At 41.1% G+C, this 17,712-nt stretch overlaps 1 protein-coding gene across 3 annotated transcripts in view; it reads left to right on the forward strand.

The window, feature by feature from the left end:
- Positions 1-2,424: 2,424 nt before the first annotated feature.
- The window catches only part of ARHGAP25 (Rho GTPase activating protein 25), a 90,169-nt gene continuing 74,881 nt past the window's right edge, over positions 2,425-17,712 (forward strand). For 2 of the 3 annotated variants that reach the window (XM_042932527.1, XM_042932526.1), the window contains exon 1: positions 2,426-2,881. Coding sequence is in view for 2 of the 3 variants with exons in the window: in XM_042932526.1 (XP_042788460.1) it covers positions 2,821-2,881 (61 nt within the window). In the remaining variant the exon portion in view is untranslated. Of the gene's footprint in view, positions 2,882-17,712 lie in introns of all 3 variants that reach the window. The other variant, XM_042932528.1, reaches the window with a different exon arrangement.

Here is a 17,712-nt window from a genome sequence, read left to right on the forward strand (position 1 = left end):
TCAGGGTTCCTGAGCTAAAGGTCCCAGGACTGGGACTTTGGATGGTGTCAGCCTCCCTGTGAAGATGCTGCTGGGTGGGGCTCAGGATGATTATCCATTGCCCCTCCTCTCCAAGTTAAGAAAGAAAATGAGCAGTGGTGTTAGGCAATAATGCACAGTTAGGTCTCTAAAGTCTCCAGTTGGCTGAGTCAAGTTCAAAGGAACCCAGGACCCCTGGGGAAGTTGGAGGGTAGTTGGGTAAACTGGGTTAGTGTGATGGATTGGAGTCTCGCTCAGCAAATATTCACTCCCTCTTCCCTCCCCCACCACCTCAGGGCTGTGTGTACTTCCTGCCACACTGCCTTTGGACTTGGCCACGTGATGTGTGTTGGCCACTGGAATGTGAGCAGATGTGATGCAAGCAGAGCCTTAAACTATGTTTATGTGGTTCTTCCCTCTGAAGGCTCCTTTCATTCACAATGAGAATATGCCTGAGGTCACCACTGCTCCTTCAGCTTGGTCCCCCTGAATATAAGTTTTGGACATGTATGTCCAGTATGAGATGTTGTTAGATATCTGAGTGGAGATGTGTATGATTTGGAGTTTGGGGGTGGTCTGGGCTGAAAATCTACACTGGCATGATCAACATATACATGGCATTTAAAATCTTGGGACAAGTGAACTCACCAAAGTGTGAATATGGATAGAAAAGAAGTCCACTGGATGAGTCTTGGTTTCCTCTAATATTTAGTGGTCAGAGAGATGAGAAGGAACTAGCAAGGAAACAGAGATGGAGTAGCTGGAAAGGCAGGCAGACAACCAGGCCAATGAGGAGTTCTGGGAGCCAACTGGAGAGAGGTCTCAGAGTTGGAGACAGTGATCAATGTGTCCAAAGCTGCTGGTAGGGCACTGAGCTGACATGCAGAATTGACAGTGCATTTAGTGACAGAGAGGTTGTCAACGTCCTTGATAAGACTATATTCTGTGGAATCCTGAGGGCGAAAACATCAACAGAAGGGATTCAGGAGAGAATAATAGGACAGGCATTTGCAAGTATAGACAATTCTTACCAAAGCTTTGCTTAAAAAAATGAAAGAAAGAAATGGAGTTGTAGCCAAAGGAAGAAGTGGGGTCAGGAAATATTTTTTTAAAACAAGCTTGAATGCTGCTGGGAATGATCCGAGAGAGAAGGAATTGATTCAGTAAAGATGAAGGAGTGATAACATGGTTCATCCATTGTAACTAGGAGAAGGTTGAGTGTGTGGGCTTACATGTAGGACTTAGATATAGTAGAGTGAGCTTGCAGACATTCTCTTCCAGTCGTATCTACTTTCTCAATAAAACAGGAAGTCAGGTCATCAACAGAGAATGAGCATATGGGAGGCAAAGAAGAAAATATGACAGAGTTATCCAGGAGGGTTGAGGAATGAATGGACCAAGGATGTATAGCTTGTGTGCTGGCTAGCAGTGACCCTTGTGAGCACTTTTACCTACTATCTGACAAAGCCCTACAACTGACATGTGATGTAAGGCCTATTATTTGCCTCATTTACAGATGAGGAAATTGAAACACAGAGTGATCAAGAAACTTGTCCAAAGTCACACATCAGGAAAGTCACACAGGATTTGAGCACAGGCAGTTTGGCTCTGGACTCAAATACTTAATCACTAGATTAAACTGACCCAGTTAAACATAAGAAAGCCTTTCACAGAACTGAAGTAAATGAAATAAAGGTTGAATTAACATTTGTGGTACAACCACTGTGTGTCAAGCTCTGTGTTAGATGCCTTCACAACTCTCTGCAGTCATGGTTGTTATCAACCTCATTTCACTGCTTGAGGACGAGGCCCAGAGAGTCAGTTGTTTGTTAAAAGCTACAGAGCTAGGAAGTGGAAAATCTGCATTTTGAACCCATGTTAGTCTGATTCTTAAACCCATACTCTATACACAATGGCAAAGAACCATTATAACATGTGAGTGGGTCTACCAGCTAAAGCTAACTTATTAGCTAAGTACATCAGAACATTTTCTGCATGAGTCTTTACCCCGAGCAGGTGGAGAACTTACTATTTAGTCCTTAGAGCAGGGAGAATTTAAAAGAAGGAGACTTGGGGCACGGTGGGGGGGGGGGGGGGGGGGAGGGGCGAATGCAAGCTGTCTCATGGACCATTTTTAGACACCTGATCTGCTCAGTTAGGAGGAGGGCTTAGAGGTATATGGTGGGAGTCTTGGAATTTTGCATTTTTCTTTTCACCAAATAGCCTTATTTATATCACAAGAACACTCATTCTGCTCATATAAGCATTTCCAAAAACCATTTTCTCAAGAAAGTGTGCTCATAATGCACCATCTACACTGAACGGCCACCCACTTCCTCAAATGCAAGGAAGCAGACAGTTAAAAAAAAAAAAAAAAGCCGAGAGGCAGCAGTTGTTTACCACTACTTCGCCTCAGTGAGGCCTGAGATTCTTTTGAACAGGAGCTCTGCTTCCCATGAGGCAGAGTGAAGTATCAGCTGGGATATTTCTGGTAAAGCTGAAAAGCAGATAAAGCCAAGTGCACACTTCAGGAAGTACCAGCCCCTGTGGGACTATTGGGGCCTTGGGGAGCCTTGGGGGGATTTGGGGGCCCTTCCCAAGTGACAGATGGATGGACCTTTCCTCTGAAAGAAAGGAGGACACACGTTGGCAAATCAACTTCAAACCCAAGCTTGCTTGTGAAGACATCATAACGGGGAACACGCCCACAAAAGCTAGAAGGAAAGATCGAAAAGGCAAGAAGGGCGGGAATCGAGACAGACTTGTCCCTTCAAGCAGCTACTCACCAGAACCGGGCACAAAATGTCCCTGAAGTTGCCAAGAAACTGGGATTTCAACCTGAAAGTGGAGGCCGGGAAAATAGGTATGGTCACTATCTTTTTGTTGCCCTCGTGGTTCTTATATGTGAGCACTCGCCATTTGCATGTTGGTGGGCAGGGAGCTTAATCTACTTAGAAATGGATCTCTCAGCAAATCTGAGTTTGGGGAAAATTTGCATTCAAACGGATGTGTTGGCTCAAAGTTCCCAAGCACCAGGAGGGGGTTCTTTTCTGTTTGGAGGTGGTGTTGGAATGGAGCCCCCCCCCCCCACCCTCCCCGAGGGCTGAGGCTACAGATGGTGTACTTGAGATGGGCTAAGGCTACAGATCGCACATAAAACTTCACTGCTTGAGCTGTGAACAAACTCAGGGTGTTCTGCTTTGTGAGGCAAAATGAGCAAAAAGCAAACAGTGGAGACCGGGCTGGAACACAGAGACATCCGAAGGTGGAATAAAGACACTTTTGGTTAAAGGGACAGAATGGAACAGAATTCTTAGTGAAGTTGAGAAAAAAGGGAGATGTATTATAGATTAATTATCTTAAAGGATGCTGGCATGTTTTCTGAGATATTCTGGCCTTTAATCTATACGTCTTCTTATTAATGGTGAGGGTGACACATTGATTTTACACTGCTATATAATTGTCACCATGAGTTTCTTTATATGGGTTTCTTTTATTATTAATTATTCTTAATCGATCACAGTAATTTAGGGCAGAGCAGTGGGCTGAAAGTGATTTCCCTGTCTTTCATACTGACACCTGCACAGTGAGCTAACTTCCTTGACATTAAATATGTGGGGAGGTGTTTCTTGTGGGTTGGAAAAGTTTTGCTTGGAGCAAGGTTTAGATTTGGTCTTCTAGTGGTGGTTGATATGTTACTAAAATAAGCGGTCCAATTCAAAGTTACATAATGAAGGGTTAAAGATATAGGTCTGAGAAGAGATTTGAAAGAAAATTGAGGGTAATCAGAGAAGCCATTAATGTTGGTGTCTAGGAAGGAATTAGTGGTCCCTAATGAAGCCAGGAGCTATTGCATGCTGAGGTTGATTCTGAGAATACATAAATAAGCAAGAAATTTTTATCCTAATTACTGTTGATAACTGTGGGCAAATGTTCATGTTATCGTATGGCATAAAAATTAGTTTTTAGAAGTAAAACTTCTATGATTTTGTTCCCTTGTAAGTGTCCTGCTTCTATTAACAAGGGGTCATTCTACCATCTCACCTTCTGTGTTTGAACAGGTCTTATTCTCCCTCTGTTTAAAAGTAGGAAACACGAGATTAGTTAATAACTAAATGACTAATTGATTAAATGGTCAAATAATTTTTTCTTCAGGGACATAGGAAATTACCACATTAGAGTATACATCTGCATATTCTCAGACCTGGGATTAGATTGGGTAGATTTCATGGTTTCTACCTACGTTTATTCAATCATGGTCACCTCAAGTGCTTGCTAAAAATGCAGGGTCCTGGGCATTATCCTAACTCATGAAATCAGAATATCTGGAGGGAGGCTCATACACTTGCAACTTAACAAGAACCCACCACTCCATCACACCCGATGAAGAAGTCCTGCTCCAGGGGCTGTGGTCTAAGTTAGTAGACTGGAAGAGCTACGATTCATCCAACATAGAGCACAGTGTCTGGTCCTAGTGGGCACACAAGAAGCACTTGTTGACTGAGTGAATGACTGACTGTAAGCAGATGATATTATTTAGTGTTATTTAATGAAAAAATAATAATTATTTAATGAAAAAAATAATCATATAATTACATAAATATTAAGAAGCCCTTCTCATTATCCATGCCATTTACAAGTTTGTCACCCTAAGAGATTGGACCGCAGTGAGAATAGCTTTCATGAGTGTCACATTGATAAGGATTCAGATCATAAGCTGAGTTCTCCCAGGAGAGAGAGTCACTGACTCAGCCACAGGACCATTGGTCCGCTCACCAGCATCCTGTGTCCAGGAGCAACTGTAAGTATTAGCTTAACAGTATATCAAAGAATCCCATAGCTATTAAGAAGACGTGTGGAACATGCAGCAGTGTCAGTGAAGTCAGTGACCGATCTGGGTAGTGAGGAGGAGATCAGGGTTTCTCAACTTGGATAAGATTGATATTTTGGACTGGATCATTCTTACTGATGGGGGCTCTCCTGTGCATTGTAGGATGTTAGCCAGCAGCCTTGGCCTCTACCCATTAGAAGATGGCAGTATTCTTCTACTACCACCAGTTATGACAACCAAAAATGTCCCCAGACATTGCCAGATGTCTGGGGAGAGATATCTGCCCTAGTTGAGAACCACTGGAGCGGATGATCATCAAAGGGTGGAACCCAAGTATTACCTCATGATTCACTGCCTAGGTCAATTTTAAAGAGAATTTTCCTAAGATATAACTTCAGGGGGATAAGCATTAGCATAAGGAGGATATGAGGACCAGCACTTGCTTAGGGAAATAGCAAGGCTCTGACACACGAATGTGGCCCAGGAGGGGGTCCCAGCTATTTCTTTTTGGCCAGCTGTGTTTCCAGTTTCCTGTAATTCTTGTGAGTGCTGAGCCAGGGCCAGAGCGAAAGTGAAAGTCTCTGAGAGTGGGGGAGGGGCTCTCCACTGCATTTTCAACTCAGAGAGCTGAGGTGGAGAGGGGCACTGGCTGGCAGAGCTGGTCCAAGGATCACCACCAGGGGCCTGACAGGGCTGGGAGAATGTGACCCGGGCCAAGCCGCATCTCACCTGGTGATCTTGGTGGACCACCCCTGGAGGAAAGGGGAATGAAAAGCAAACATATCTGACTTGAGGTGGAGCCCAGAGCATACATTTCTTTGATCCTTTATCATCTTCCATTTAGTTCAACAATGAAACTCATGAGAACCTTCCACTGCATTCATGCACTGTTACTCAAATATTCTACTTTCCACATATTTGTCTTTCTCATTGAATCGTAAGCTTCAGAGGGTGGGTTGCAGGGCTTAGCATCTTCTCTCGCACACTGTCTGAGGGTCTGGCACATCCAGCGTGCCCAGCATGTAAAAGGGTATTGACCATCCAGGGAAAACCCCCTTCTGCCCTGTGAGTTGGGAGCGTTTAGTTGGAAGATCACCTGTGAATTTCAGGACAGCCCATACTGCATCTGGCTCAGATACATCTTATCTTGTTTTCAGGTCCTCCAAGTCCAAACAGGAAACAGAACCTAGAGAGCTTTTGGAGCTGAGACACATAATGATAGGAATTGTGGACTGGCGGTTGTTTTAAAGTTTTTCTCCCCCTGAATTTAATGTTGGAAAAAAACTATTCAGAAACAAAATGTCATTATTCTAGTCTCCCAAGTAGTAAAATGAATAATGACAATAGTGGGGTTCCTTTTCCCCACTTGATTTTTTTTCTATTTGGTAAATCATTATTTGTCTGATATGGTTTGTCTCGTTTGGCCCTTTAGAAAATCAGAGTAAAGGGAATGAAAACATTTAGTCCTTAAGACCTCCATAAGTGGGGGTGCCTGGGTAGCTCAGTTGGTTAAGCCTCTGACTTCGGCTCAGGTTATGATCTCATGGTTTATGAGTTCGGATTCTGTGGTGACAGCTCAGAGCCTGGAGTCTGCTTCAGATTCTGTGTCTCTTTCTCTTTCTGCCCCTCCCACACTTGTGCTTTGTCTCCCCAAAATAAATAAGTGTAAAAAAAAAGACCTCTGTAACTAGACCAATTCATAAGACCTAAGGCTTTATGCAGTGGAGGTTATTTTTCTTGTTAAAAGAAGTCAGAGTTGAAAGTATAGTTTTAGACAGAGGCACTGATACAGCCACAGATACACAGAGATAGAATTAATATATAAAACGGTCCTATGAACTAATAAAAATGATAAAAGAAAATAAACAACAGGAATAGGAATTTTACAGAATAGCGATAATGCCACCAGTGAACATATGGAAATATGCTTAATCACAATAATCAGGAAATGTAAGTTAGAAGCTCAACAAACTAGTTCTCACCCACCACATTGGCTAAAAGGAAAGTCTGACAATATCAAGTCTTCTTGAACACATGGAACAATAGTAACTCTCCTACACTGAAGGTACAAGCCTTTTTGAAAAACAATTCGGCGTGTCTTAGTGAAATTGATGATGTGTAAACCCTTGGAAGCAGCCATTTCACCACCACCGAGATGATCCCCTGGAAAAGCTATTGTGCATGGAAATCAGAGAAACTATTGTGCCTATAAATAAGAATAGATGTACGTACATTCCCTAGTATATTGCCTGTAATAATAGGGGACAGGAGGCAACCCAAATGCCCATCAATAATATATGGAAAAATAAACTGTAGTATTTTTATTATATAGTTAAATGAGATTGAATAGCAAAAACTTAATATTTGGTGGAAAAGAAAAGTCACAGAAGAGCAGAATGGGAGTTATTTATATTAAGGTTAAAGAATAATATCTGTGTCTGGCAACACTGTAAGGAAAAGCGAAGGAGTTGACTAATAAAGTCAGAGTGATGGTTACTTCCAGAGGGAAAATAAGGGAAATCCATTTGGGGAGCTTCAAAGGTACCTAACAACGGTGTAGATACATAAGAGTTAATTTTATTATTGTATAGAAAATGAACAAAGAAATGAACATGTATATAAGCCCTCAAATATCCAGAAGGATGTACACAATTTATTAGTAGTAGTTAACTATGGGTGAAGGATGTATGGGTAAGATATACTGACCACACATATATATTATTATTACTTTTTTTGTGCACTCCTTAATCCCCATCACTTCTTTCACCCATACCCCCCACCCCTGTCTTCTATGGTAACCATCAGTTTGTTCTTTATAGTTAAAAGTCTGTTTCTTAATTTGTATCTCTCTGTCTTATTTTTTCCCGTTGCTTGTTTGTTTGGTTTCTTACATTCCACATATGAGTGAAATCATATGGTATTTGTCTTTCTCTGACTGACTTATTTTGCTCAGCATTATACTCTCTAGCTCCATCTATCTTGTTGCAAATGGCAAGATTTCACTCTGTTTTATAGCTGAATTATATATATATATATATATATATATATATATATATATATATATATATGCATGCCACTTCTTTTCTTCTTTATCCATTCATCAGTTGATGGACATTTGGGTTGCTTCCATATCTTGGCTATTGTAAATAATGCTGCTATAAACATCGGAGTGCATGTATCCCTGTGAATTAGTGTTCTTGTATTCTTTGGGTAAATACTCAGTAGTGCAATTGCTGGATCATAAGGGAGTTTTATTTTTAACTTTTTGAGGAAACTCCATACTTCCACAGTGGCTGTACCAGTTAGCATTTCCACCAACAGAGAGCCAGGTTTACTTTTTCTTCACATCCTCACCAACACCTGTTGTTTCCTGTGTTATTGATTTTAGCCATTCTGACAGATGTGAGATGATACCTCATTGTAGTTTTGATGTGTATTTCCCTGATGATGATTGATGTTGAGCATCTTTTCATGTGTCTGTTTGCCATCTGTATGTCTTTTTTGGAAAATTGTCTGTTCATGTCTTATGCCCATTTTAAAATTGGATTATTTGTTTTTTGTGTTTTGAGTTGTATCTGTTATTTATATATTTTGGATACTAATCCTTTATGAGATATGTCATTTGTATATATCTCCCATTCTGTAGGTTGCCTTTGGTTTTGTTGATTGTTTCCTTCACTGTGCAGATTTTTATTTTGATGTAGTCTCAATAGTTTATTTCTACTTTTGTTTCCCTTGCCTCAGGAGACATATCTAGAAAGAGGTTTCTACAGATGATGTCAAAGAGGTTACTGCCTATGTTCTCTTCCAGGATTTTTATGGTTTAAGGTCTCATATTTAGGTATTTAATCCATTTTGAATTTATTTTTGTGTATGATATGAGAAAGTGGTCCAGTTGCTTTCTTTTGCATGCTGCTGTCCAGTTTTCCCAACACTATTTGTTGAAGAGTCCGTCTTTTTCCCATTGGATATTCTTTTCTGCTTTGTTGAAGATTAATTGACCATATAATTATGGGCTTACTTTTGAGTTTTTTATTCTGTTATTCTATAATAATAATTCTATATTATATTATTCTATAATAATTATAGAATTATAATAATATAATTCTATTATATTATTCTAAATAAGACCTATGTGTCCATTGTTGTGCCAGTATCATACTGTTTTGATCACTATAGCTTTGTAGTATAACTTGAAATATACTTGAAGTATAACTTGTAGTATAACTTGAAGTATAACTTTGTAGTATTACTTGAAGTCTGGAATTGTGACACCTCCAACTTCGCTTTTTTTTTTTCAGGATTGCTTTGGCTATTCAGGGTCTTTTGTGGTTCTGAACAAATTTTGGGATTCTTTGTTCTAGGTCTGTGAAAGATACTGTTGGTATTTTGATAGGAATTGATTTATTATCTTATAAATATTTTCCAAGCTTCCTATAATGAGTAAGTATTAACTATGCTATTAAAAATACTTAAAGATGAAACAAATTCCATAGTGCTTGGTCAAGCATGTTGGCATAAGGTCTTACAGGTGACATGTGCTGTTTGGCCGTCCGTAGACTTCCTGCACTTCTAGACTCAGGATAGAGGGTTTTCCTGGAAGAGCTACATGGTCCCAAAGTGACCGGGGAAGCCCGCTTGAGCATATTTCTGGCTTTCTATGAACACAGAAATGCTGGTTCCCAGGTTGGAAGCCCATGGTGAGCCTGTCTGTACTAGTTGGCATTCAGCTTTGGTGAACACTCTCTTTAAAATTCATTGCTAAACTTACCATGTCCTAATCTGTATCAGCCTGGGTTTGGGACCAAATGTAGTCTATTTTGCTGTGGCTGAAGCCTCTGTACTCCCTGGGTAGCTCCTGGTCCCTGATGGATAACGATCCTGGTCCCTGATGGATAAAGATCCCCACATGTGCAGGCAGGGTCAAGGGGAACGCCATGCCTTCATCAGACAGTGAATACTGACATGAGGTGGTGTTCTTCTCAGGCCTCATACTTCGTTTATTCTTTGTTCAAGTAAAAATATTTGTCCTATGTTGTCATCTACTTACCTTTAGGCATAAATTAAATTCTTTCTGCAAAGTGCATGCCTCCTGTTGCCCAGTGAGAGCCTCCTGGCCATTTGGGGAAGAGAGACTGATGTCATTCTAAATAGCAGCAGAGTGAGGACTGACTTGAGTGGTGACAGGAAGCCAAAATCTTGTTTTCCGCACACTCATTGACAAAGTCCTCCCTGCAGATGCCAGGCAAGGTTGATTTAGATTCTGTACTTTGTTTTTGCTTGGGAACCGAAATATACTTGGTTTGGCAGGGGTGAGCTCAGTGACTTGGTGCGTGTTCTTTGAAAATGGATCCAAAACGAGATACTCCATGGTGCTTACATGGTATACACAGCCCAAAGTATCTTCCAATCAAGGTACTACTGCTGTGTTGGGCTCACAGTTTATAAAGCATCTACACAGAGTGTCTAGTGGGGCAACCATGTGGTGACTCCTCCTGTCTCTTCAGAGCTGGAGTGTGGTCCTGTGAATAAGGAATGTGCATAATGGGGGTTTTGGAAAGATCGGAGGAATGATCAAGAAGGATAAGTTGATGGTAATGGACCCTTCACACTCAAGATCATTTGAAAGGAAAGAAGTATAATCTCTCATGAAGCAGCACCATGGTTGGCTAACTGGATGCAAGAGAAGGGAGCGTGTGAACAGCTGAAATGCAGCTCTGGCCATGGCCACAGTGATTAAGGCCAACAGGCAATGGTGAAGAAGCAGGGGCAACATCAGGGGACACCCATGGTCCTTGGAGACAATCCTGAATCGAGGGATTCCATCCAGGGGATGGTATGTAAATTTTGCAGAGTTCCCAGGCAGGAACTGAGATATGGAAGTTACAAAAAGAGAAAAATAATTTACATTTCTTGTTTTATGCTTTACTTGTCACCATTTTTTCTCCTTGCACATTTTTTTCCCTTGAAAGTTTTCTAAAAAAACAAAAATCACTTTACCAATATATATAATACCCATAGGTGTGGTAGCCAAATAGAAAGACAGTCCTGCTCTCTGCTCCTGCATGGCTTACAGGCTAATGGGACACAGACAAGGAGACAATTACAAGACACCAAGACAAGTCCTGTGATGAGAACAGCTGAGGGGCCAGAGGAGTGTGGCTGTGAGTAGGAATTTTGGTCCAGCCACCTCTCCCCATCACTGCCATTCTTTTCTTTAAGGTACAGACCTGTGCTTTCTTCAGTGAGTCCCACACTTGCCCTCTTTTCTGGCTGGTTTTCCTATACATAGTTTCTGTTTCTTTGGAGAAGAAAAAAATCTTTGTAATTTTGTATGGGTCCTCCTGGTGAAGGAATTAAACTCAAGTTTTTTAGGATCTGGACCCGCTCACCTCTGCACTTGTTCCCGGCTATCTGTGCTTCCCCAGGCATGCTCACACTCCTACTCTAGACCTCAGCCCTGTCTTAGCTTTCTCAGTTCCCTGCTCTGTCGCATCTGCGTGAAGCCCTCTCTACTCAGGACTCCCTTTCTATCACCCAGTTCCTACCCATGCTTTGGTCACAGCATAGACATTTTGCCCTCTAGGAGTCTCTAAGTCTGCAAATCTCTGGAAGGAGAGTAAAATAATCCCTTCTCAAGCTGTTTAAACAGAGAGGCTTATAGTTTAGACACTGTGGACTTCCTTCTAGATGAGTTCAATGAATTTTCCTCAACTTGCATATATGAGTCAACTCCACCAACATATGGCTTGGTTTTTGAACAAAGAAATTTGTCCTAATCTGAAAAATGCAACACCAATGTTCTAGGCCCTCCCTAGAGAAAATAAATTTGAATTGCCTGTAAAAAGTGGCATTGACAGAAGATTGTCTAAAGGATAAATTGTTCATTGACTTTTCTCAATAGGAGTGTAGGCGGGTAGGAGGGTGTGTGGTAGAGAAAAAAATGCCTGAGGGGTGCCTGGGTGGCTCAGTCAGTTGAGCGTCTGACTTCAGCTCAGGTCATGATCTCACAGTTCGTGGGTTTGAGCCCCACATTGGGCTCTGAAGCAGGGTCCAGGATCTGAGTCTCCCTCTCTCTCTCTCTGCCCCTCTACTGCTGTGCTCTCTCTCTCTCAAAAACAAGTAAATAAACATTTTTTAAAAAGGGTGCTTGGGCTTAAAACCCTTCTGCTAATTTGCAGTGAATCCCAGGGCAAGTAGCTTACTTATTAAATAGGATAATAATACATGTATTGAGAGGAAAAAAGTATTTTGTGTACATAACATGTTAGATGTTCAGCAAACACAAGTTTCCTTTCTTTATAGATAATCTCTTTCCAACTTCAGAAAATTAGAGGCTGTCCTTGGACTACATTACCTTGGCACCTTCACAGAATGGACTCCCTGAGTTATGCTTTAATATTACACTCTCAGTTTTTATCTTTACTGCAAGGAATGATTTCATGAAATTTGTGTCTGATTGTGTTGTAAAAATGAGAACAAGGAATGGACAATGCCATTGACTCCTAATGAAACTCTGTGAAAAAATTCTTTGAAAATTCAGTGCTTGGTAATACTTTGTCTCCTTTGAGGGACTGATGTGCTTTCTCCTTTCTGCACATTTGTGCAAGTTATTGTGTTTCTCTTTTTGTCTTGGCTGCCACGAAGCTCAGAGCTAAATTGAAGCTCAATCACAACTTTTACTTATTCAGTTAACACACTTATATTTTCCTTTGTCTTTGTTATAAATCTATGTGTTCATTGCAAATGAGTTTTCTACTTGAAAATGAAGAGCCAATTAAGTCTTTGAAGAAGGGTTAGTATAAGCAATATATTAGTACACAACTCCTCAGATAGGCTGTCTATGTTTCATACTTAGTAGTAACTGGGCATTACAATTTTTTTTTTTTATGAAATTTACTGTCAAATTGGTTTCCATACAACACCCAGTGCTCATCCCAAAAGGTGCCCTCCTCAATACCCATCACCCACCCTGCCCTCCCTCCCACCCCCCATCAACCCTCAGTTTGTTCTCAGTTTTTAACAGTCTCTTATGCTTTGGCTCTCTCCCAACTCTAACCTCTTTTTTTTTTTCCTTCCCCTCCCCCATGGGTTTCTGTTAAGTTTCTCAGGATCCACATAAGAGTGAAAACATATGGTATCTGTCTCTCTCTGTATGGCTTATTTCACCTAGCATAACACTCTCCAGTTCCATCCACGTTGTTACAAAGGGCCATATTTCATTCTTTCTCATTGCCACGTAGTACTCCATTGTGTATATAAACCACAATTTCTTTATCCATTTATCAGTTGATAGACATTTAGGCTCTTTCCATAATTTGGCTATGTTGAGAGTGCTGCTATAAACATTGGGGTACATGGGCATTACAATTTTTTATTTTTTTCTAAAATTTTTTTTTTCCAACATTTTTTTATTTATTTTTGGGACAGAGAGAGACAGAGCATGAACGGGGGAGGGGCAGAGAGAGAGGGAGACACAGAATCGGAAACAGGCTCCAGGCTCCGAGCCATCAGCCCAGAGCCTGACGCGGGGCTCGAACTCACGGACCGCGAGATCGTGACCTGGCTGAAGTCGGACGCTTAACCGACTGCGCCACCCAGGCGCCCCATTACAATTTTTTAAAGAGTGTTCAAAGATTGGCAGTGCTGAGAATTAGTTTTTTATTCCATAAATGAAAATGCAATTCTATGACCATTTATATTCTTTCCCTGGTATTGTATAAAATGATGGCATTTTCAGTGCATTGGGATCAATCATTTCTCTCATTCATTCATTTATTCATTCATTTATTCATAAAACCTTTATTTGCTGACGTCTATATGATAGGTCCTTTTCAGGGGGCGTTCTGGATGTTATACTTCTCACACTGATAACATACTCTCACCCACACCTCCATCTTTCTAAAAAAAAAGTGTTTTCGACTTTGGTGCCACCACATTTTCTCCATAAGCTGTGAGGTGTCAGTCACCAGGACTGTGACTGACTCAGGTGACAGCTGCTTCACTTCCTTGCTTCCTCCTTATGCTACCCACTCACTCCCAAAATGTACACACACAGATCTTAGTTCCAGATGGGGCTGGTGATACTCTACTGCTCGAGCCCTGGCCTACGGCTTCCAAACCATTTGTGTGCTTCCTTGTTGGTTTGGGAATTTCAAAGTGAAAGAGGAAGTGTTACAGTATGAAGATTTTAAGTCTCTGTAGAGTCATTTTCATATTTTTATTTTTTATTTTTTTTAATATGACATTTATTGTCAAATTGGTTTCCATACAACACCCAGTGCTCATCCCAAGAGGTGCCCTCCTCAATACCCCTCACCCACCCTCGCATTTTCATATTTTTAAAACAACTCTATAAAGATTCTAAAAAGAATTTTCTGACAAAGTCAGAACTAGCTATAATAAAAGGAGCCAGCTGTGTGTGTGTGTGTGTGTGTGTGTGTGTGTGTGTGTGTATATATATATATATATATATATATATATATATATATATATTACGGTAGTTAGAACTCTAGGTTTGGAGTCAGACTGCCTAAATGTGAATCCCACCATCACTAATTGCTACCTATGTGACTTTGATCCTCAGTTTCTTCATCTGTAAAATGGGCACAATCGTAGTGCTAAGCAATACGGTTATTGTGAGGATCATGAGGACATGATCTTTGTAAAATCCTTAACAGAATAGCAGGCATTGGTATGTGCTTTATAAATATCAGTTGTAATCATTACCACATGGGCATTACTACAGTATAGATATGACATCAACTCCTTTTAACATGTCAGTGCTGAAAGCCACAGCCAGCAGTGCTAGGGTTTTGTTTGTCTTGGTCCAGTTAAGTTCTGTATTTTCTTTAAACAAATGGTCTTTGAAACATCTGCTGATCCACTTTCCTGCCCAGTGACTGTCCCTGTCCCACAACAACTGAGCTAGGCTGTTGTTGACTAGTCATTTCTTATTTCTTACTCCTTCTCTCTCCAGCCTTTAAATGAGGAGTCCTTCCTTCATGCATACAAGTTTTATAAATTATGTTTACATAGCTTCTTCTTTCCATTTTCTTTCTTCTTTCTCTTTCTTCCTCCCTCCCTTCCTCCCTCCCTTTCTTTCTTTCTTTCTTTTTCTCTTTCTTTCTTTCTTTCTTTCTTTCTTTCTTTCTTTCACCATCTCTTTCCTAAATCAGGAAAGTACCTGAGTTATAACTTCCCAGGAAGCATTAATGGGGAGTTTCTGGTAAGTTTCCTGCAGAATGCCTGCTACAGAAATGTCACTGTCACTGCACTGTTGTGATTGGAGAAGTTCCTCAAACTTCCCTTACTTTGGGGAGGAAAAGAGTGACTCTGGGCTGTGCATTGCCTGAGAGACCCTCCCCCATCACTGAGGAACCACTTCCTCCAGAGCTGCTAACCTCTGTGCTGTCACATGTGCCTCTGGCCACTAAAGTGAGGTTGAAAGTTGTTTGTTTGGGCCTCAGTGGAGTCAGTGTTTAATGTTTGTGATCACTTACATGTGGGTTACAGCACCAGCAGGCTAGTTTTTCCGGTGTGCTATAAGAATCCTACTATTGTGGCTTACTATTCATTTTTAGACAATTATTTTTAGATATAATTTTGAGGAACCAGCAGGACCTTTGACACGAGACTCCCATCTTCCCTTAGCCTCATTTCTGTTGTTGCAATCCAAGGGTTTTTGTGTGAGTGTGTTTTTCCCCTTTGACTATCATTCTGCATTGTTTTCTGTGTGTTTGGTCATTTAGACTCAGAAACCTGTTTTGCTGGTGGGTGAAAAATGTCTCACCACGCACGCAGCAGACTTATGATGATAACAGGTACAGAGTATAGTTGTCACCTCTACACCCTTCTCAGCCAAGGCCCTTTGTGCCGTGTTCTGACACTAACCTCCTTCTCTTCATTTGGTACTGACCTCTTTGTGAGCCAATCTGAGTCCCGATTTGCCTGGAACTTAGGGTTTCCTGAGATATGAGAGTCTCAGTATGAAAACCAGGAAAGAAACCCTGGTCCTAGTGCTTTGTCTGAGAAAATAAAAGGTATTTTGAGAAAATACTGCCATCGTTGTGATAGGTGCTCTGTATATCTATTGAATTGAGTTTCGGTGAGGTCACACAATTTAGGGTAAAAATGAAATTATGGGAAAACTTCTTTAAACCTTGAATTGTTCTTTCTTTCTTCTTTTTTTTTTTTTTAATACCCGTGGTCAGAAGAACTCCTTCCAAATTCTTTCTTCAGCTTATCTGCATCTTCTATACTAGCTTCCTCTATCTGTTTTTATGAAATTTTTTATTCTGGCTCATACCTTCTCTGGAAGGATTGGAAGCCACACCTGTTAGCCAGATGGCTGAGTACTTCCTTCCAGAATCACACAGAAAATCCCTGCCCTGTGGGATCTCTATATCTGCCCCCTGGGATGGCCATTCTACTTTCTGGATTTTCTTTTTGATTCTACTCCTTCCCCCCATCACCATGGCCACACCCATCTCCTCTTGGAAGCCTTCCTGAATTGCCCAAGTAGGATTAGTCCCTCCCATTCTGTGAAATTGTACCGCTGTATTTATTGGGCACGTATTATGTGCTGGGCACTTTACTAGGCTTAGAAGAGAAGATAAAAAAAATTAAGATCTTGACCTCAGGTAGCTGACAGTCTCCATAGGGAGACACTCAGAGGGAAGCAGAGTTCTCCCACTAAAGAGAATCAGAAGTTCCTAAGCAAAGCAACTGCAATTGTGAGATTTTAAAAAGCTGACACAAGTCTCTTTCTGTAACTACAGCTTCCTTGCCCCACTTGAACCACAGCCCCTAAATATCTAAAGGGACAAATTTTTACTTGGTAATTCAAGTCTATTCTCTCCTTCCAAAAAAAAAAAAAAAAAAAAGACAAATCAAGTTTCTGATTCCAGGCTGCCATTCTGATTAACTGCCAGTAGAGGGCGCCAGCAGACAGTGTAGTTGCACTTCTATAGGTAAACTTAGTGGTTTCTATGGTTTCTGTCCAGAAAGCCTAGGGTTTAAACCAGTCTCTGGGCAGCACAATGCTGTCTTCATATCTTATCCTTCTATGGCCTGAAATGCTCAACATTATGATGAAAGCAATTAATAATTTAGTCACGTTTGTGTCTTTACAGACAAAAGGTGAGGTTCCAGATAAAAAGTGTTTCTTAAAGGAGAAAAAAACTCCACAAACCAACTCAACTAAGAAGCTAGACCTGAGTGTAAGGAGGGGAAGTTCTTTAAGAACACAGCCCTTGAAGTCAGATAAGCCTGCATTTGATATCCAGCTCAGCCTTTGATCTCCTTTTTGAGTTTGGGCAAGTAGCTATAATCTCACTGTGCCTCGGTTTTCTCACCCGAAAAATGGGGACAATAGTCCTGCCCACTTTACAGATTTGTTATAAGAATCAAATAACGTATGTACAAGTCACTCAGCAGGGTGCCTGGCAATAAACTGTTGCTTTTATTATTGGTAGTATCTCTCGTTTGATGGCCTTATCTCCAATACTTTCTCCACCTAGCTCAGCTGCTCCTAGTCGCAAGTAAACTGTATCATCTCCTATAACTGTACCATCCCTGAAAGCTCACTTTCAGGCTTCCCATGCTGTGGTGCCCAATTTGCCCACTCCAGCAATTCTCTTATCTCAGTGAGCCCCCATTCCATTGGTCCTACTACTTTTTCACTATTAATCACCCATCATGGCCTCTTTACTATAGTTTCTTCATTCTGGCAATGTGGCACTGCTGAATAGATGCCCTTGAGCCTTCTGCCTCTCTCCCACTGCTGTAACCATGGGGAAAATCCCCTAACCCTATTTAAACCCGACAACCCACTTTCTGGATGCCTGTGCGTGGGCAGCTGA

Source organism: Panthera leo, chromosome A3, assembly GCF_018350215.1.
Source record: "Panthera leo isolate Ple1 chromosome A3, P.leo_Ple1_pat1.1, whole genome shotgun sequence".
Classification (NCBI taxonomy): domain Eukaryota; kingdom Metazoa; phylum Chordata; class Mammalia; order Carnivora; family Felidae; genus Panthera; species Panthera leo.